Below are 21,631 nucleotides of genomic sequence, written 5' to 3'. Positions count from 1 at the left end.
GGGGGCGCCTCACCCTCCACCGGGCACAACTGGAATGCAGATGACAGAAAGAAAAAACACAACCCAACAACACGGAGAGAGAAAGGAACAAAAGAGAGACTCGGGCGTTGCTAGTCCCGTAACAGGACGGAGTGCAAATGTTCAGGTGAGTGTGGACAGCACTTCCTCTACAGATTGGGTTAGAGCAAGGAGGAAGAGGAAGTCAGAGGAAGGAGGAGGGAGGAGGGAGGGGGAGGAGGGAGGGAGGGAGGGAGGGAGGGAGGGAGGACAGAAGCATTGACAAAATTCACACGGACTGCGCGTCTCTTCAGTAGGATCTTCAAGGACAATTCAGTGGCCACCTCCACCCAAACATAAAACTTTACAATCGAGATCTCTTTGGTGGTAAATGAAAACAAAAAGAAAAAAACTCAACCACACACTTGAAAACGGAGGGTGCCATGGTGACTTTGCCAGTGTTATCTGTCATGGCACACACCCAGAAGAACTTCTCTCCCACAGGCAGAGTGAGTTTTCTTTTCACAATGACAATGACCCCAGTGGGTAAGAAAGCGGGGGTCTCAATGGGCTGTGTCCAAAGACACCCCCTGTGGCTTGGGAGAGCCCGGGCCTTCCCCTGGCATCCCTGTTTAGCAGAACCCTAGCGCCGACTCAGCTCTTCCGTGCAAGGCCGTGAGGTGACATCGTGGGTTGCCAGGTTGCCACAGGATGAAATGGATTCCTGCCGCAGGGCGACAAAAATGCACTGTCCCCCAGCCCCAACCTCTCTGGCCATGCAGTGTCAGGTGACTATGAGAGCCTGGCCTGGTACACAGTCCCCATAAATTAACAGAACAACAGAGAAGAAGCCCTCCCGGGAAGACAGCCCGGGCGCATGTGCAGCACAGAAACGAAGTCCAAACAGACCGGGGCAGTCCACGCACTCCTGCCAGGAGAGGCCGCCTCGTGAAGCTTCTGATTCAATACATCTCCGTGTCTTAGAAAAATAAAAAGAATGGCCAATTTATTTGGAACCAAAATGATCTCACAGACTGAAAAGCTAAGCCCAGGAGGCTCAGCCCGGAGCCGAGGGCGGTGCGGGCAGGGCAGGGCGGTGCGGGCAGGGCAGGGCCAGGGCAGATCCTCGGGGCTCACCGACCACGCACACGCCACCCGTGCCTTGCCTTCCTTTTTTTTTTTTCTTCTTTTGAAATGTGTTTGTTTTTGTTTTTGGCCCATATAAAAATAACATATTGCAACTCAAAGTGCATCTTTTAAAATAAACCATCGACTATCTTTATCAAATAAAATATTTACACCATTTGGTTTGGAGGGAGGAAAGCGGCTCAGGCAATCACCATGGGAACGTCGTCTGAAAAGCCTGTGATCATGGGGGCGTCCTCGTCATCCTCCCCTAAAGACAGAAGGGCCAGCCTCAGTCAGCGCCAGCGCCCCCGCGCCCCCGACTCTCCCAGCCACCCACCCCACAGCCGGCCGGCACAGCCCCACCCCGCCCCTCAGCGCGGCTCCCCACTGCCACTCTGGTTCATATCCCCTCCCACGCTTCTTTTCAGGGCCTTTTGAGCTAGGCCAAATGGGCAACTGGGGATCCCTAAGTCAAGTTCACGGTGTCTGGCATGGATACACTGAACTCCAATGTCAACTTGGTCATTTGAATCCAAACTGCTCTGATCTACAGATTTTGAAGACAGCTTCCCGGGCTCACGCCTGTCCCGGGACCCCTGACACCGGCCCATGTGACTGAGGGCTGAGCTGCACCCAGCCATGGCTGACCAGCCTCACGGGTGGAAAGCAAAGGAAACACCCCATTCACGCAAAGGCGGTCTGGGTTCTTGCTGACCAAGCAAGAAAGGAAACGAAGAAAAGGAGACAAGGCTCGTAGCACTGGAGCCGTACGGAGGAGTACTGAATGTCTTTAGCATCGAAGAAAAGTAACTGTCACTTGTCCACAGAAAGAGTGAACACAGAAACTGGCTTCCAGCAGTTGGTGTTTGGGGAAGTTGTTAACACACCCTTCTGTTAAGGGTGCCAACCGGCTCCCTTCCAGTTAGCGTAGAGAGATTTCTACCCTGGGATAAAACATTTCCTTCCTGGTCCTACATTAAGGTGTCATCCAGATGTTGGACCTCTAGGTGTTTATGGAATTCTCTTGAAAGAATTTCACGATCCTTTGGGAATCTCTAAGACCCAGGGCCTATCAGCCCCGCCCCCACCCCAGTAGGAACTCCTACCACATCAACCTTGCATCCTGCCAGAGCTACTGGGCACAAGAGAGTGTGGTATTTTAACTTAGGAGCAAGCTAAAAGCTGAGCATTTCCACTGGTCTGGCCCTGGCCTGAGGAAGACTGAGCCAAAGTCAGCTTTTCTGGATCATGTCACTGGCTTTGTGGGTGTCCTCCCCCGTGACTGGCCACCTTCCCTGCCCGCACAGCCACATGCCCGCTTGCTTACCCAGGTCATCCCCGGAGGAGAAGATGGCAGAGCCCAGCCTGGAGCTGTAGTGGCTGTTGGCGAAGGCTGTGAAGCTGCTCTGTAGCCTGCGGTGCTTCGTGTAGAGGACGGCGAAGCCCACGCCCAGGCTCAGCAGGATCAGGAACAAGATGGGGACCACCACTGCCGCCACATCCGTCGGCCTGGCGTCCTGAACCGCTGCCACGGCTCCACCTGTGAGGCCAGACGCTGCCTGTGATTCCCCCGCCGGCACCTGCACAGGGTGCAGCTCTCCAGCCCACCTGCCCCAAAGCCAAGGGCTGGCCACAGCACCCCCGCTGCCCGCCTGCCTGCCTGGGGTGACTGGAATCCCGTGTGCGGGGCCCCGCGTGAAGCCTGCCTTGCCACGAGCAGACAGACCTCGGGCCTCGAGCATTTGCAAATACGGTAATTACATTAGACGCCTAATCACTGCCTTGTTGCTTATTTAGATAATCTCTTGGAAGGGAGATCTTTGTTGGGGTACCAACACTGATTTCATTAGCATTATTACTTAAGACCACTGGCTTGCCTTCTGTAAGAGAATGTGAAATCAGACCACTAATTAACAAGACTGGAATTATTTCCCCCTACTTGGCACCCGAGTCACTCTGAACTGCAATTACCTGAAGCTCCATTAAGTGACACACACCAGATTCCTTTACTACAATGGCGACTTAACAGCTCATGAAGTTTTATGAGGTTGTTGGTTTTTTTAAAATATAGTTAAGTTAAAAAGAGAGAGAAACCACCTTTCCTTATTGGTTTAACGGTGGTTAAAGCTTTCCCCAAAGCCACCGATAGCGTCACAAAGACGCTGCCTTCCCGAGGCATGACACAAACACACGCCGTGTGGCGATTTCCTGACAGACCTGCCGTGTCGCCCTGCTTGCCACTGGGGTGGAGCAGTGACCTTGAAAGGAGAGAGACTTTCCATGGTGAAATCCTGACACAAGGCTGAGGGTGCTGGCGGGCTCACCTAGTCTGCGCACCTACCCTACCCCCCCTCACCCCCTAAAATTCCCAGCGCAGGAGGAGCAAGGGGAGAGAGTAGACTTTCCTCGCTCAGCATCTCCATAAGCTCTGAGGTCATTCCCTCGTATAGAAGAGATGCCGGGGCAAGGTCTCCGCTGTATGCAGCAAGTGCCAGTGCTAGCCAGGGACTATCCTGACGGGATGGGCAGGGCATGGCATTTCTTCCCCTTCTTCTTCCCTGTCCATCTGTCCTTCCTTCCTTCCTTCCTTCCTTCCTTCCTTCCTTCCTTCCTTCCTTCCTCCCCCCTCCTTCCTTCCTGGCCTTGTTTCTCCTTCCTTCCTTCCTTCCTTCCTTCCTTCCTTCCTTCCTTCCTTCCTTCCTTCCTTCCTTCCTTCCTTCTCTTCCTTCTTTCCTTCCTTTCTTTCCTTTCTTTTCTTTTTTCTTTCACTACCTGAGCCATGTCCCAAGTCCTTCTATTTGTGCTTTGGTATGTGTTCAGATAGAATCTTGCAGTTTTGTCCTGTGTCAGCGTGAGACATCATCTTCTTCCCTTTGCCTCCTGAGCGACCGGAATTACAGGCGTGCACCACCACACCCAGCCCCTCAGCCATTTCTTGTGAGCCTAAAGTAGTAATTCAATATTCATGCCTGTATTTAAATATTTTTTCATTATTTTCTGACCAGAAAAATAGCTCTAGCAAAACAAGCAAGCAACCAAACTGTAATTCAAGGTGCCCCAGGCCAGCCCACCCCATGGTGTGAGGTGCAAAGCTAAAGCAAGGCCTGGGCTTGGCTGGAACATGGCGGGATGCCAGGAACAGGTGTGCTCCGAGAACCCTGGTTTCACAAAGGTGCTGGGCCTCCCAACAGCTTTTTCCCACAGTGTATTCCTCTGGGTAGGTACTAGCTGGTTTTGCTTAAAAAACAAGAGCACCATGAGAGAAACAGTGAGTCAGTAAGGGGGTCCGTTGGTTGTTTTAATAGGATCTTTGGAAAGCTTCTAACATGCTAGGACTCTCCTAAGGGAGACAGAAGGAGCTCTTCCCGCCTTTAGCAGGAGAAGCATGCTGTACTTCTCCTGCCCCCCAGGCACGGAGTGAGGGAACACTTCACGCTAGCACACGATGATTCAGGCTTCATCTGGCCCAGGTCCTGGCTGGTAGGGATTGCCACAAAAAAGACCAGTGGAGAAATGCTTTCTAGAAATTGTGTGTGAGCAGACTTGCTGTGCAAATTACCAGTGTGGCTCAAGACTGCAGCCTAATTCATATCGTTATTGGACACTGAGCTGAGAGATGGCCAGGATGGCTGATGACTGAGCTATGTGGCCTGGTGCCGGTGGCTCACGCCTGTCATCCTAGCTACTCAGGAGGCTGAGATCTGGGGATTGCGGTTCAAGCTAGCCCAGACAGGAAAGTCCTTGAGGCTCTTATCTCCAATGAACCTCCAAAAAAACCAGAAGTAATGCTGTGGTTCAAAGTGGTAGAACACTAGACTTGAGCAGAAAAGCTCAGCAACAGCTCCCAGGCCCTGAGTTCAAGTCCCACAACTGACAACAAAAATAAAATAAGAAGATAAGCTACCAAATTGAAGCAGGGGGGTGGGTACATTGCATGTTAAAGGCCCTGAGAAGTCCTATAAAAACAACCCAAACTTCATTAATCTACTCTTTGCCAAACAGAATCTCCTTTTTAAACAAAAATCTCCCCTTTCTTATACTTACGTTCAAAATATGGTCTCGTAAACCCAGCTCCCGACTGAGGATATGTCTGTTAATTAATTCAGTACCTGATCAAATTGACTCGTAAGTGGTTTTCCTTGTGAGCTGCGGGACTGTCTGGAATGTTTTCAGAAGACACGCTCCTCAGCCCGCACCCCGCGCGCGGCCCTGCGGCTGCCACGGCCGCCAGCTACTCACCGGACCCCAACTCATCGTACAACAGCACGGCAGGCTCCCCGCAGAGCTGGCTGCCCACCAGGCACCGCGCTTGGACTGTGAATGTGTAATTGTGACCCATCTTCAGGTTGGAAATTTTAAAGAAGTTGTCAGTAGTATTCCCCAGGTAAGCGGTGAGATTCACGGCGCTGTCGAACATGTGTATCTCATAACCCTGGAAACACACGCGAGAACGCTCAGGGAGCGGACAGCCAGCGGGACTGCCGTGGCCGGCTCTGACTCCACTCGAGCTCAAGGCAGAGTCACAGATGTCCAAGGACCCGGGTTTCTCGCTAATTCTTTTGATGTGACCCTCGGCACACTGGACTTGGGAAATAGGATTGCTCCCCTCGCCTCCTCAAAATGCCCCACACCCGCCTCTGAGCTGCTGAACGCTGGGTCGGGAGAGCAAGGCCCCGAGGACGATGGCCACTGGTGTCCAAAGATCCAGGTAGCGGCCACTTGTCTCAAGCAAACTCAGAACCTCTCGGTAAGAGCTGCTAGTCAGGGCTTTGGCACATAATAATCCTGGTCATGGTGTAGGCAAAGAGGCCCAGGATTCTCAACAGCCACAGTGAGGCCAGAAAATCCTTATCACTGTGAAGATTCCCTTAAGTTTTAAAAACCGACGGAGACCAAATGGTGAAAAAGGTAAAAGGGTCGCAGCGGAGTCACTGAGTCTCAACTTCATCCCCTGGCTGTCCCCAAGGCCATCCCAGCTCTACCCAACAGACGCTTGTCAGCCAGCGCTGGTGGCTCACACCTTTCATCCCAGCTACTCAAGAGGCTGAGATCTGAACACTGTGGTTTGAAGCCAGCCTGGGCAGAAGAGTTTCATGAGATTATTATCTCCAATTAATCACTCAAAAACTGGAAATGGCGCTGTGGCTCAAAGTGGTAGAGAGCTAGCCATAAGCAAAAGAGCTCTGGGACAGCCCCGTGACCAACAAAAAAACAACAGATGCTTGCCCTTGGAAAGTCTCCAAGGTCAAACTCTCCTTCTCTGCCTCCCAGTGTAGCTACAGTATCGGCCTGTGGATAGCAGGTCAAAACAGGACCAAACAAAGGTGTTTCTCTTAAGTCCCTGCGCATCTTCACATACTTCCCGCTCGCTCCCTCTAATTCTCTGGGGAGGAGGTGCTTGAATGTGGCCAAGGCCAGCCCTTGTGGGGCGTGGCCAAGGTGGGGCTCTTGGTTCTTGAGGGAGAGCTCCATCTAGTTCCCTGCCAGTGCCAGGGAACACAGCAAGGCTCTCATCCATCCCTCTTCCTCCCAAGATAGACAAGTGCAGGACTGAAAAATGCTTACTGCAGAGATTCTCATCTTTAATGGGCAGTACGCACATTTCACTAATTAGCAATCCCACCCAAAATGGCCCTTTAATTCTCAAGTTTGCGTTGCCTGACTGCCCCCCTCTCCCGCTCCCCCGCCCCCCCTCCGCCCCCCCCCCCCCCCCCCGCCATTCCTGGCCCTATCATTTCTTTCTTACCCACTGGTATCTGCATGCTGTTAACGAGCTCACCTCCAAAGGAGATTTCAAAGCCATTGCCAAGGAGGGAGGGACTTACCCTGCTTTCATTAAACTGCTTTTCCTTTAAAGCTAGACTTTTCCAAAACAGAAGAACGTGGTCATTTTCTGTTATGATTTTTAAGGCATCAGGTGCTGACAACAAAGCTGGAATGAAAGATGTGAAATGCTGCAGTCAGCAGACAGATACAGGGACCCCAGTGTTGGGGTCTGTCAGAGAGAGAGGGGAGGAGGATATTCTAGCCTTGGAGAGTTGGCTTTAGGACGAGCGAAGCCTAAGAGTTTGGTGCACGGTCGGCGCCCTTTAACCGGCATCGCGACCGGGCGATCACTGCACTGTCAGCCAAGGACTTTAGACGCTATCTGAAGTTACAGCTCCCAGCTGCAAGGATGGCGGGGAGGGGCAGAAGATGGAAGGGACGGGACTGAGCAAGTTGCTCTGTCGGGACAAACAGCACAAGGGCAAGGAAGCGTGGCCCAGGCTGCTATCTCTACGGCCATCCTCAGCACAGCTGGGTCTCCGTGACTGAATCCACAACACGGGCTGCGGCTCGCCGAGGAACGAGCTCATCACCCCCATTCTGACTTGCATGCTGTCTGCTGTTCCCTCACACTCTATTACTGGTCTCCCTCCCTCGCCGCCGACCATGAAGCCTGGTGAGCCATGTCTCCGGTAAATACCTCCACATCCCACCTCTCTCAGGCATTCCTTCCTCCCTCTCCTAGCAGTGTCACAATGAGCTAAGGGAGAAGATGGCTAGAGAGACTCAGGGAGGCAGGGGTTACAATCTACAACTTTTCCGGTCATGCATGAGGCCCTGGGCTCAAGACCCAGGTACTTATGATAATAATATGCCTACTGTTCCCTGACCTCTCCCACTTCCACCCCACACAGGAATCCCGGGCGCTCTGGCAGAGGGCGGTGCACACACGTGCCGTCCACGGGCTGTGGCGTGACCCGAGGGCCCGCCCCGGGAGGGCAGGCGTCTCCTCCCCCCGCCGCTCACCCGTGGTGACTTTGATGCTGGCATCCTTGCTCATGTTCCCCAGCTGGACCACGACATGGTACCTCCCCCCCGGCTCCAGCTTGCTGAGGGTGTACTCCACCGTGCTGTTGCGGGATCTGACCTTGTAGCTCCTGTCCGTCTTCCTTATGAGATCCTTCACTGCAATGGCATAGAACTAGAACCCAAAGCAAAGCAACATGAGAATGTAAGTGGTGATCTTCTTGACTCCTCCTGGCTGGGTGTCAAACCCTGTGCATCTGCAGGGGTTGGCTCTTCACAGGTTGCACTCTTCACAGGTGCAGAATCCCTGATATAAAACGGCATCGCATTTGCATGTACCCACCATACCGCACTCCGTAGAGTTGAAATTGGCTTCGTTGCTTATAATACATGTAAGTTCTACGGAACACCTGGCATGTTGTATATAGTTTAGGGAATAAAAATGACAAGTATTCAGAAGAGCTGCCATTCCTTTTCCCAATGTTTTCTGCCTGCGGTAGACTGAACTCACAGAGACAGAACCCGCAGGGGCAGGGCTGAAGTACAGCGGAGGCCGTGACTGTCAGACCCGACTTTCGGCTAGTCAGAGGGGAAAGAGAGATGTGCTGAGTTCAATCACTAGGCCTGGGTTTCCTGTCCCCGGGGGCCTCTCTTCCCACACCCACGTGCCACCCAGAACAGCCAGGCTAAGCAAGCGGCTCGCACGCCTGCCCGCTCACCAGGTCCTGGTCGGGGGAGTCGTACGGCGATTCCCACTTGATGATGGCCGAGGTTTTGCCCGTGTGGATCAGGTGCAGGTGGCGGGGCGGGAGCCTGCTGTCTGGAATCATCTTCACCACGGCGTAGTCAGAGGACGGCCCTTGGTACGGCACCAGCACTCGGACCTACGGCCCAAGCACACACTCAGGAAAGAGGACACCACGGGGCTCGTGCGCTCCTCATCGGATGCTTGTGTTCACAGAAATGGCAGACATCCACCATTAAAGTTCCACGAATGCAAACTACGTGAACAACAAAGCTCAGAGAATTTGCCACTGGCAATAGCTTTTTGTGCTTCCTTCTATGAATGTCCTCAGCATAGAGGAGCAAGATACCTGTGGGCAAATAAGTGTGCACATGGCAGGTGTGTGAATGTGCACTGACTTCCATGCGTGGCGCGTGACTGAAAACACGGGTGCACAGGGCCTTTCAAGCCTGACAACAGCACAGCTCAGAGATTTTCTTGCCCCCTCCGTACACTCGGTGTTGTTTCTTCCTGTCTCCCTTCCCGTGGAGGATCCAGGGTACTGTGAGCATTCCATTCTTCATGGACATTTAAGCTGCTTCAAATCTTTTGCTATCCTGACAGACCACACATCTTTTTTCCCGTCTATCTTGGCACGTGTGCAAAAATATATAAATTAGATTCCTCAAGGTAAAATCTGAAGAAGGGCAATTCACGCATCGGTCTCTGTGACCCACTGGTCCAAGCCATGGTTCTTCTAGTCTGGAGCTACAGCCGGGCACTGAGGGCATCTGGAGGAGAAGCTTCCTCCTGCCACACACTCCCATCCTGGAATCCAGGTGTCCAGATCCCCAGGCCCTGGGTGAGCTCAGGAGCCCAGGATTGACGACATCCCTGAAAACACCAAGCTCCTCCCTCCTCTCTGGAATAGGGAACTTACCAGAAACAAATACTGCTCATCCCTACCAACAATGACCGTCTTGTTGTGCAGCGAAGTAGTCAAGCCCTTTGGGTTTCGATAGAGGTCAAGAAAAGATGTAGCATAGAAAATGCCATAAACCTAGGAAAAGCAGAGGATGGACAGACATCAGCTCATGGGCCGGTGACCTCAGTGCTCACAATCCCTAGGATGTGTGTGCGTGTGCATGCGTGCATGCGTGTGTGTGCGTGTGCGTGCATGTATGCGTGCGCATGTGCGTGCATGTATGTGTGCACACACACACCAGCCAATACTGAGGCTTAAACTCAGGGTATTAAACTTAAACTTGGCTTTTTTTTTTTAAATTCCTAGCTGGCACTCTACCACATGAGCCATACCACCAGTTTGACATTTTCATGGATTAACTGGAGTTAATCTGCCCAGGCTGGCTTTGAACCACAATCCTCAGATCTGAGTCCCTGGAGTAGCTAGAATTACAGGCGTGAGCCACTGGTGTCCTGCAGAAATCCCCGCTTTAACAGCTTGGGAGCAGTGTGGCAGAGCTTGAGGCAGTGAGTGCTGATCAACACATCGCACCGACCGCAGCTGTGGGGAACAGCAGGTGTACCACAGGCACCTGCCGAGGACACGCCGCACCCACCGTCCTCCGAGAGCTCATTCTTGGAGAGAGGTGAACAGGGAAGAAGCCTGAGTACCAGTCACGAGTGCACATGGGGTGCAGGACACACTAGAAGACGGAGGGGTGGAAAGCCAGTGCCGAGGGGAGCGGGAACAGTGAACTGGGGAGCCGCACAGCAGGATGTGGAGGCCCAGAGTGGTCAGCTGAGAAGCAGGTGGACCTGAGTCCAGCAGGCAGGGCCTGTGGCTCCGGGAGGTAGTGGAGATAAAGAGGAGCAGAGGAGGGGGAGCAGGAGGGAGGCTGCCCGGCTCCCGCTTGCTGCTGTGAGTTGAAAGCGCGTGCGCCCAGTGTGCACATGGACGGACACGAGGCCACTCCTCTGAGCTCGTGTAATGAGACTCTAAAGGCAAGCCAGGCCAGGTGTTCCATACGTGATGCTCTCCTGGAGGAAGGAGAGCACAGTACGCCATGCCTGATGACCCCTGAGGGTCTCCTTGGAGGTCACTGGGAGTCCGGGGAGGGCTCAGGGCTGGCCAGGGCTGGCCCTGACTCAGAAGCGGCTGAGGAAGGTCAAACGGCAGAGGAGCTGGGCGCCGGTGGCTCACGCCTGTAATCCTGGCTCCTCAGAAGGCTGAGATCAGAGGATCTGGGTTCAAAGCCAGCCCGGGCAGAAAAGTCAGTGAGACAACATCTTCAAAATGACCAGCAAAATGCCATGCTGGAGGTGTGCCTCAAAGGGTAGGGCACCAGCCGAACAAGCAAGCCGAGTCAGAACCTGAGGCCCAGTAAAAACTCCTCACCAGACCCAGCCCCCCCCCCCCCCCCGCCAAGTCCAGGGGCCGGGGGGCCTTGTCATCCTCTCCCCGCATGAGACCCGGTCAACCACCACAGCACGGGGCAGGAAGCCGCAAATGCCGGCATGGCTGGGGCAGGTAAGGCAGAGCTGGCTGGGCTGAGGCAAGGCTGTGGGAAGCTGAGCGCGAGGCGAGAGACCACAGTCGCCCCGTGCCGGTCACTCTGCCCCACTTACCACATTCCTGGGGCCAGTCCAGACACACTCCACTGCAGTCTGATTGATGGCCTTGGCTTTGAGGCTGGGCGCAGGTGGGCGAACCCCTCTGGTTGTGACATGTTCAAATGCCAGGGGGCTGTCGCCCACGTCAGTCTTGGCCCAGGCAGAAATCTCATAGGATGTATGAGCCGTCAGATTGCCAACTGCAAGGACAGGGAGAGGGTGGGAGGAAGCTGGGGTCTGAGTTGAGACACCAGTGACACACACGCCCTGTTTCTACAGCAATGTCTCGGGTTAAATAAATGCCACGCGCCGTAGAAGTTGTAGGTGGACAGGCCCAGTGAACATTCATGTTCTGATGACATGTGCATACCATATACCTCATGGGGACTTGTAATTTCTCCTAAAGTTGACCATCTGGGCATAAAATTGGTATAACACTTCTGATATTTGGTCTTTGATTACAAGATCCTGAAATTCACACCGTTGAATCTGACTGTCCCATGCAGTCTGAGAGGGACTCAAATATCTGCGCAAAGTTATCTATCGCAGTGCCTGTTATCGTAGAAAAAAGCTGTGCATAGGCCAGGCACAGTGCTACAGGTCTGTAATCCTACCCACTCAAGGAGCGGCAGACGAGAAGGATCAAACTGGAGATCTAGTTCTCAACAGAATAAGCCAAGGCAATTCACAACCTGACATGGTGAAGTGGAACCCATTTGTACAACTATTTAAAGTTAATAGACCCAGATGCCCCACCACAGATGAATGGATCCAAAAATTGTGGTATCTGAACACAATGGAATATTATGCAGCCATTAGAAATGACGAAATAATGGCATTTGCAGGGAAATGGATGGAGCTAGAAGGAATCATGTTGAGCGAGGTAAGCCAAGAACGAAGAGACAAACGGTACATGGTCTCCCTGATAAGTGGATGCTAAATCCAAAATGTTAGGTGATATGACAAAATTAACAGGACTTAAGAAACAAAGAACTCCTACTCACCTGGTCGAACCACTACTAAATATCCCCATGCTGCTGATCACATGTATGGTGTATAACATGTGTACACCGTTATATGTTATAGACTGTGATAGACAATTTGCTCCAGGAAAGTTAGAATGAACTACTTGTGACTTTAAATGAGCATCATTATTCTACAATACTGTGAAATTTGGGAAATTATGTAATCACTTAATCACAATCAAAAAAAAAAAAAAAAAGAACCTCGGGGAAGGTAGGGAGGGAAGAGATGGTAGGGGGAAAACAATGGAGGGGGTAACAATGCTCAATAGGAAGTGTACTCATTACCTTGCTCATGTAACCGTAACCCTCTGTATAGTATCTTTACAAAAAAAATTAAAAAAAAAAAAAAGAATAGAGATGAGCTGCAGAAGCAAAGAAAAAAAAATAAAGTTAATAGAAAAAAAAGAAAAAGGAGCAGGCACAATGGTCAAGCCTGCAATCTCAGCTCTGTGGGAGGAAGAGGTAGGAGGCCAGCCAGGAGAAAAGATCTACCTGAAAGATAACTAACGCAAAAAGCCAGCTGAGGGCAAGGCTTGGGCCGTATGGAACCTGCCTAGCAAGTTTGAGGCTCTGAGTTTGAACCCCAGCACCACTAAGAAGAAGAAAAAGAAGAGACAAAGGAAAAACAGACAACAACTGTGCAAAGCCCAACTGGCGGCATGACAGTAGTTAATGACGGACACTGCGTGGACGACTATGCAGACACTTACACTTGTTCCTCAAAACCGTAAAATCAGAAACCGTTATGCTAACTGCAAAAGAGAAGGGGGTAATACTACATGTAGTGTTACCTTGATTTTATAAAACCAAACCAAAGCAGACCTGCAGATCACTGCAGAGAATATGTGTGCTATATCTAAAAGGCAAAGGGAGGTGATAAAATCTTTACATTTTCTTCCCCTAGACTGTCCAAAGTGAACAGGTGCTTTCCTTCTCCTGAGGGGACGAACCCAGCAGAGAGGAAGCTGGGTGGGTCAGAAGGGCCAGGGCAGGGTGCCAGGTCTCACTACCTTCGTGGTTTCCCTGACTCTGTTTCCTTGTGGGTGAGCTAGGGAGCAGAGAGCAGAGGCGAGGACCAGGAACCACGCAGACGCCAAAAGCTCACCTTTCCCTCGTGCGATCTCTATGGGCAAAGTTTACCCAGCAGACCTTGTGCTTCAAAACCCAGGTAAAATAACAGGACCCTCACGGCTATTTTGTTAAGACCAGAACAAGGGGTACAAGTATTGCAAACAGAGACAGGGGAAAAGAATGGGAGCAAGCCCCCCATGTTCGCAAATGTTTGCGGGCAGCTTTGCGTCTTGGAGACTTTGTGTTAGAGATAGATTGAAAGCTGCCTGCTGAAACCCATTTTCAGTGAAGAACTTTTGTGGAGGCTTGCTCTTCACACAGATGGGAGACTGGGCCGCTTCCTGCCCTGGCTTCACTATTCACTTGATTAGCAAATACTTTACTACCGCAATGCCAGGCCAGGCCTGGTGCTACCTCTAACTAGCCAAGAGGAAGCAAAGTTAGACTAGACAAGAGACAGGTAACCAAATCCGGGAATTCTTTAGGGAGTGTAAAAATTATCTTTAGCCAGGTGCCAGTGGCTCATGCCTATAATTCTAGCTGAGATCTGAGGATCTAGGTTTGAAGCCAGCCTAGACAGACAAATCTGACAGACTCTTCAATTAACCAGCAAAATTAACCAATTAACCAATTAACCAGCAAAAAACCAGAAGTGGAGGCACGGGTCAAAATGATGGAACTCCAGCGGTCAGCAAACAAGTGAGGGAGCAAGGCCTGGAGTTCAAATCCCAGTACTGGTGTATGTGCACATGTGCATGCGTGTGTGTACACATGTGCTCACACACACACACAGAGGCTGACCCAACCTCTTGTGGCCTTCCTCCTCTCTGCCCTCCGACGTTCACCAAGGACCACTGGATTAGAATGGAGCTTCAGGAACCAGTGAGAGATCCTTCCTACCTGTAGGCAGGGCACACGTGTGGCACCCTCGGTGGATGAGAATCTGCGTGCCAACTCCCTTCTGGAGCATCCCTCTTTGCCACTCTCCTCCCAGCCCGTAGCGCTGCTATCAGGACAGGACGGACCTCCCTCAGCCCGCCCAGTCCCCGCACGGACCAGCTCCTAGGCCTCACCTTTGTGTGACGATGGGCTCCCTGGGAAGTTCAAGGTTTTCTTCTCTTGTTTGTGGGTGTCAAAGGCCCAGAAGAGATTCACCACGTAGCCGGTCACCTGCCAAGGACCAGGAAACACGTGATGCCAACAGCTAGCCCCACCCTTAAAGGACTCAGCGGCGCGGTGACAAGCCCAGAGCGTGCCTCCAGTCTGTTCGTTAGGTGCCTCATTTCTCTTTGCGCTTCTGTAGTTCTATTTGTGCTACTCTTAAATAATTCCTAGTGATAAAACCCAATGTGAGATCATCGGTCATATAAAACACCCTCAGTGGAAAACAAATGCCGCATCAGAGGACAGAAGCTGGTTAACCAAGGTTGAATGTGGAATTGCCGAAGACACTTTGGGCTGCAGCAATGAAATCTCAGCCCGGCTCGTCCTGCAGGCAAGGCACCAGGGCCATGCAAGATCTGGCTGGAGAGGACTTCCAACAGCCAAACCCGCCCAGTTCCCAGCTCAGAGGTTTTGATCTTTACTAGGGGACAGCAAAATAAGCATGAAGTCTTTCCAGGCCGCAGACTATGACAGACATGAACCACACAAAGGCCATTTCTTGTCTCCTTCCATTCTGAACGAAGAACCTGCTAAGTTAGAGTTAAGTAAAAGGCGCAGGAACTCCGAGGACATTTGTCTCACTATGGCGGGCAGACGGGGACGCAGGCAAGGAGGAACGCACATGCAGGAGAGCGCGTCTCAACCGGAGACCACAGGGACACAGGGACTGTGGCAGGGTGGGCTGTGCGGAGGCGGTGGGGGCTCAGGTCAGGGGCTGGCCTCGCCTGGCGGATGGACGCAGCGATGCCGTGGGCACCCAGCTCTCACAAGAAGGTGGCCCTTCCACTGTGGGAAGCTCTGCATTAGCATTAGCAGCAGGGAATCCAATAAAGCTGAAAATTACAGGGCACGCATATTCTGTTAACACCAACTCTTTATTTGCACTGTAGCTGTGAACCATTTAATTACATGGTTACAGGGTGTGTGTGTGTGTTGGGGTGGGGGACTAGGCACCAGGCTGAGGCAGAATAATTAGCTGTGGAGACGCACTTGTTCATCCTGGGGGATGAGCCAACATCGGCCTGCGATCAGAGCTTCTGGAGACAAAGGCTTTGGCTTATCCTAATCTTCTGCACTGGGGTGAATCAGCCCCTGCTTACACACACACACACACACACACACACACACACACACACACACACACATACACACACACACACACATGCCTGTCTGTGCTTACTATGTCCACATTACCTTGGTGTCACCGCCCATGGTCAGGGTGAAGCTTAGAGAATTCTCGCTGTAGCTGTCGATGTGGATGTCTGGCGGCGGGATCACTGGAGACAAGAAAGGAATTGAGAGGGAGAGAATGAAAACACGCGGCGAAAAGCGAGGAAGACAGGGCTTCCTCGTTTTCAACGGGACAAAGCGATCTTTCACTGGAGGAAGGAAGGCCGTGTCTCTGACCATGACTAGCCACCACCCATTGTGGGGGTCCCTGAAGCCCAGACTGGGCCCGTCAGTGCTCGGTGAGCCCACAGCAACCTCAGCTCCAGCTCAGCCTGGCTCTGAAAGGGGCAGGGACACCCTGGCTGTCATCTTCATGAGCGCTCACAACGCCCCGCAGTCTCAAGTCTCTCTACGAGGACGGCAATTCCCTGCCCCCCCCCACCCCCCGGGCTGTAATCATAAGTTATCAATCAATAGGTGGCAGAATGGGAAGAAGATGGTCTCGGAGGCCTGGCTATCCTGAGGTTCCAACTCCTGTTTCCCGCCACTTCCCAACAGTGCAAACCAGAACAAGGAGCAAGCTTCACTGAGCCTAGAGAGAAACAGTTCCACGCGTCACCCAGCTGGAAAGGCAAAGGCAACGGGTGCATGGCCAGTGCCTAACGAACACCTCCTGTTCTCTTCTCTCCCCCTTGCCGATGAAGTTCCACTTGTGGCGAATTCAACGGTCAACAAGGATGAGAGCTCAAGCAGACGGCTTGGGGGCTGGGAGGGTCTGGCCAGGGGGAAGGCCCCTCTGTGCACCCAGCAAGCTCCACACTTGCCACCTTGAAGGTGTGCCCGCAGGAGGGCGGACAGCGCTGAGCCCGGCATATTCCACAAGAAGGGTGCACAGGAGAAGAAGACACACACTACCCCAACACGGACCCGAGAACTAGACTCTTCACACACAAGGCCCTTCAGGAAACACAGGTGTGCACAACACAATCAGAAGACCCAGGGACCCGTGAGATTCAGCGAAATCTAGGGGCATCTCTCCAGCAGGCAAGGGTGCCATACAATGACACTCTAGAATAGCCAGAAGAAAGGCCATGAGAAGCTCCGAGCAGCCAACTCGGAGCCAAAGAGCATTGGCGTTAGTGTTAAACCAACTTGCCTTAGAATCATAGTGACTGGGGCATGTCGCAAGTCCCTCCAAGCCTGCTTCCTCAGCTACAAAACCAGGGTACAAATACTCATAGGATTCACTTTTAACAAGAAGCACCAAGTTTAAGATACAAAAAGGGACTCAATAGATGATGATGGTTTTTCTCCTTGCCGCTACTATGAACCTGGGGAACCCGGTGCTTCTGCCTGCTGCCTCTGTCCCTCAACTTTTCCCATCAGTATATAGCATAGTCCCAGCTCACAGATAGCATAGTCCCAGCTCACAGATAGCATAGTCCCAGCTCACAGATAGCTCATGGCCATATCTTGTTACATGGCTGCCTTCTGTTATACCCGACGAAACACATGTGAGGAAGCAAAACCTCAGAGAAGGTATGGAAAGCAGCAAGCCACTGTGGCTTCTGTATGTACCCGAGACTCGTGCCCACAAAACCCAAGGACACTTGAACGCTGAAGCAACCTTAAATCTCTCTATTCTGATAATACGTTTTGGGGGGATGGTAAAGGAAAATGAGCATTTAGATAATCAGGAATGGATATACCTAAATGAAATCAGGAAAAAAGCAACAGCATGCACTTAACAATTATGACATGATCACGTCAGAGCTGAGAATGGAGCTAATGGCAGACACACCACGGCTCACAGTCCACAAGGGGCTGTGTTCTGACTACGCAGGCCCAGGAGCACCGCAGCTTCCTGGCTCTGCCTTATGTCTGTGCAAAGAAACAAAACAATTCTGGTTATGCACAATAGACCCACAGCCCTGACTTTTGAGGCATTTGTTTTCAAAGCAGGCTTTGTTTTTCAGCTCCATCTGCAGTTCTATGTGAAGAAGGATAAGTCAGTTTTCACTTAGTTTTATTAATAACAACGTGAACTTGGATATCAGTTTTTACTTCCTTTTATTAATAAAATGTTAACTTAGATGTCTTGAATGGAAGGTTTTTGTGATTTAGCTGGCTATCTTGGTCACAGGTAAGTAATTTATAAAGATTGAAAAGCTTACGTCCTGTTTTTCTTTTCTTTCTTGTGTGTTTTGTTTGTTTTTGTTGAGACGGAGACTGGGACTTGCTGGGTGAGGTCCTGCTGACTGAGCGCCAGCCCCTGGACATTCTGTAACTATGTGCCAACTAAACTACGTAAGTTGAGGGCAGGACGGGAGATGCCGGTGGGGGGAGCAAAGGAAGGGGTGACGATCAAGAAGCCCTGGGCTCCTAGCCTGACTCACGAACCTGAAACCTCTTTGTGCAACGACTTGATAACAACAATTTGAAAAAAGACAAAAAAAAAAAACCCTTGCATCCTAAGAAAAGGTAAAAAAAAAACCAAGGAACACTGCAAGTCTCTCCTTGAGGATATGGGCGGTGTGTTTTGACGCAGAGCGCCTAAAAACGCCAGAGTTTTAGTCTTCTCAACTCCAAACACCAAGAGTCCCCCAGTGTGTGCCAGGACCCTTGCTCTGGCTGCTTCAATTCTCTCTCTCTACCTTGCCAACTATTTCTGTAGTCTCCACTAGACACCAGGATTAGAGGGAGCAAAACAGCCGTGGGCCCGAGACGCAGGCAGCACCCGGGAACAGCCATCTACCTGGCAGGCAGGGAGGCCGGAGGGAAGCGGTAGCAGGGTGGTGAGGGGCACAGGCCCTGGAGTCACGCAGGCTGGGTTCCCGTGTCAGCTCTGCCCCTCGCTGACTGTGTGGCTAGGCGCGAGTGACGCATCCTTGTGTGAATTCCCGGGGGTTCGTGTAGGTGATCTGGTGCCAGGGGCAGCGAGCACCGCAGCCACCGCAGATAACTGGCTGGTAACACTGGGGGAATTCCCCCGAGTTTTCCGTGCAATACCCCCCATGAGCCTGCGCAAGCCGCCTCCATCTGTATCTGTTTTATATGGCACCGTAGCTTTGGAAACCCCTTGGATTCTAGAAGGAGGAATCCACCCAGAGTTCACCCTAAAGGACTTCCCATCTAAGGCTCCGTGGGATGCCCAGGAGCGTGCCTGCACTGGGAAGAAGGTGCAGCGTTTTCTAATCCGTGTTTCTCCTTTCCGGTCTGATCCACGGTCATTTCCCACGGGTTTCTATCTCCTCTAAATCTGCAGATGTTGGAATCATTTACCTTTTCCTTTTATGGTGGTAATGGATTTAGAATCGCTCCAGTTTCCTATTCCACGACTGGTCACCGCAGACACCTTTTCAAACCAGAGTGTGAATTAGTATGAAATAAAGGCAATACACCATACAGCAAGAATTCTGAGGGAGGCGCTCAAGGGGGAAAGGGATGCGAGAGGGCATGGAGGGTGGAAAGAAAGAATGACAGCTATACAGAGCGCCCCAGGGTGCTTAGGGGCCCCAGCAACTGAAGTGAGAGGGGGAAGGGCAAGGCAGAGGAGCTCGGGAAACAGGGATTCTGTCCTAAGATTCTAGCACATCTACTGGTTGACAGACCGTGCGGTTCTTCGGAAGGGGAGAGGCATAGATGTGTCCAGACATGTGATCTGGAGAGAGGGAGAGGAGCAAAGGAAAGCAGGGGAGGGAGGGGGAAGGGAGAGTGCAAAGGGTATGGGGGAAATGCTCAGAGCAGGGGGTCTCCGGAGGCTACGTTCACAACAAACACTTTTGCACAAAATCTATCTCCTTTCTGCTAAGGATAGGAATTCTACATGTCCTAAGAACCTCACAACATCCGTTTATAAATGATACATATCGCAGATCTGCGTGGTCTTGCAGCTAGAGATAAGCAGAAGAGAAGTATCTGCAAACGTACAGGGGCTGGCAAGCTGGGGGTCTGCGTCAGAAGCCGGGAGAGCTGCATTCGAAAGTTGTTGGCTATCGGAGGGAATGAGATTCCCCCTTTGGGGCAAGGAGCTGGAAATGCTGTGGAATGTTAAATACGCATCTCTTAAAAATAAGCAGAGCCAGGCGCCAGTGGCTCACGCCTGTAATACTAGCTACTTAGGAGGCTGAGATCTGAGGATCATGGTTTGAAGCCAGTCCAGGCAGGAAACTCTGAGAATCTTATCTCCAATAAACGACTCAAAAATAAAAGCCAGACGTGGCACTGTGGCTCAAAAAAAGCTCAAGGACAGCGGCCCAGGCCCGGAGTTCAAGCCCCAGGACCAGCAAAAAATAAAATAAAATAAGCAGAGAGTTCTCTCATGAAATGGAGCTGTCTAAGTTCTAAAACCACCCGGGTGGCTAGATGAGAGAGGACCACTCACCCTGACGGTGTACAGCATGTGGGGCAGTAAGTCCTTGATTTCTGTAGAGTTACTTCCAGCCCTCTGGGAGGCCCACATCTTAGAACCAGTCCTGCTGTATTCCACCTGAAGTGAAAAGGAAACAAAATAAAAGGTAAACCATAGTTCTGGGGTGTGGAATGTTCTAACAGAAGGTTCCTTATCCACAAAGCCGTACTAAGTCCCAGTCAGCACCCTGACCCCCTGCCAACTTCCAGAAAGTACTTACAATGTACTCACGGATGAAGCCGTGCGGGTGGATGGGAGGGGCCCAGTGGCAGACAATCACCCCCTCTGCTTCGCTGTGAACGGACAGCTGGAGGTTCCCAGGGGCATCCGGCACTAGAAAAGAGTCCACCTGCAAGTCAAGCCATCCTTGCCTACAGACCATAGGACGCTGCACACAGAGACGCCTACACTCTAACACAAACCTGTTGACACCGATAACGGCACGTAGTGAAGTTGCAAGACTTAAGACCTATGTTCAAAGATCAGTAGCATTCCTAGACATTACTGAGAAGGTTAACCGAAATTGAGAAAGCAATCCTAGGGACAATTGTTACAAAAAAAAAAGAGACAGAAAAGCGAAAGGTAGAGATGGAAACTACACACATACACATAAAAACAGCATAAAGCAAGGCAACATGGCGTGTACCTGCAGTGAAGGTACAAGAACATTATCTGCCACGGTGAGAATGTATGTTCACGTGAAATCCTAGAAGTCCTGTAACGTGCGCACATGTAAGGCACACGAAGTGTGTTGGCAAACTCCTGAGCATCCTTGGGAAAACCAAGGTCATGAAAGCAAAGTTTCGCACTCACGTCCTTCCGGCGTCCTGAGGGTCACAAAGTCGTTGGTGTTGTACGCCCTGCTGAGACACTGCACTTGGACCTTCACGTGGTAGGTGGTGTCTGGCTTCAGGACTTTCAGCACCGTGTTTGTCTTATTGCTGTGGGTCTCTAGAGTCTTCCAAATGCTCTCTCCAACCACCCTGGCCAAGGGAATAAAGGCAGTGTGTCAGAGGGGACACCGCAGGGAAGCTACGTCACCTGTGCCACGGGACAGCTAACGGGCTCTGCGATGGCAGCTGGGGCGCAGAAAAGATGGGACCCACCTGTAGTAAACATTATATACGCAAGACGCAGATGGCATTTTCTTGGGCCGCGTCCAGGTCAAAGTTACATCCCCAGAGAAGTCGGCTGTCCACTGAAGATTCTGTACTTTGTACACGGTTAACTCATCTAGGGAGATCAAGGGCATCAGCAACAGGTTGGAAACACGGCACACCTAAAATGAGCATCTTGGTGGCTGGCAGGTGCTGGCTGGAAGCGGGGCCATGCTTCACTTTGCTTGATGCTCCAAGATTGAGCTCAAACACATTTCATTTCCAGATGGAGGAAAAGCGCACAGGGGCCCTAACCAGAAGCCCTCACAACAAATGAGCCCCAGAAGCCCCGCCCTGACCCACCCCACCCCGCCCCGCCCCGCCCCATCAAGCCCTGCCCCACCCCATCAAGCCCCGCCCCATCAAGCCCCGCCCCACCCCATCAAGCCCCACTCCGCCCTGCCCCACCCAGCTGGGA

The 21,631-nt window shown here is 51.8% G+C and overlaps 1 protein-coding gene across 2 annotated transcripts in view; it reads right to left on the bottom strand.

Annotated features, from left to right (window-relative positions):
* Window positions 1-1,181: 1,181 nt before the first annotated feature.
* The window catches only part of Sorl1 (sortilin related receptor 1), a 114,858-nt gene continuing 94,408 nt past the window's right edge, over window positions 1,182-21,631 (bottom strand). For both annotated transcript variants that reach the window (XM_042682700.1, XM_042682701.1), the window contains exons 34-48: window positions 21,163-21,289; window positions 20,870-21,039; window positions 20,277-20,389; window positions 20,030-20,134; window positions 18,928-19,000; window positions 15,670-15,752; window positions 14,385-14,481; window positions 11,231-11,415; window positions 9,582-9,701; window positions 8,637-8,801; window positions 7,918-8,092; window positions 6,951-7,057; window positions 5,365-5,557; window positions 2,453-2,665; window positions 1,182-1,393 (exon numbers count right to left, since the gene is read on the bottom strand). In XM_042682700.1, coding sequence (XP_042538634.1) covers window positions 1,326-1,393; window positions 2,453-2,665; window positions 5,365-5,557; window positions 6,951-7,057; window positions 7,918-8,092; window positions 8,637-8,801; window positions 9,582-9,701; window positions 11,231-11,415; window positions 14,385-14,481; window positions 15,670-15,752; window positions 18,928-19,000; window positions 20,030-20,134; window positions 20,277-20,389; window positions 20,870-21,039; window positions 21,163-21,289 — 1,994 coding nt within the window. In that variant the 3' untranslated portion in view covers window positions 1,182-1,325. The remainder of the gene's footprint in view (window positions 1,394-2,452; window positions 2,666-5,364; window positions 5,558-6,950; window positions 7,058-7,917; window positions 8,093-8,636; window positions 8,802-9,581; window positions 9,702-11,230; window positions 11,416-14,384; window positions 14,482-15,669; window positions 15,753-18,927; window positions 19,001-20,029; window positions 20,135-20,276; window positions 20,390-20,869; window positions 21,040-21,162; window positions 21,290-21,631) is intronic.

Source organism: Dipodomys spectabilis, unplaced genomic scaffold, assembly GCF_019054845.1.
Source record: "Dipodomys spectabilis isolate Male_0828 unplaced genomic scaffold, ASM1905484v1 ptg000076l, whole genome shotgun sequence".
NCBI classification, from domain to species: Eukaryota; Metazoa; Chordata; class Mammalia; order Rodentia; family Heteromyidae; genus Dipodomys; species Dipodomys spectabilis.
Note: the sequence above shows the minus strand (reverse complement) of the source record. Positions and strands in the feature narration are given on the sequence as shown.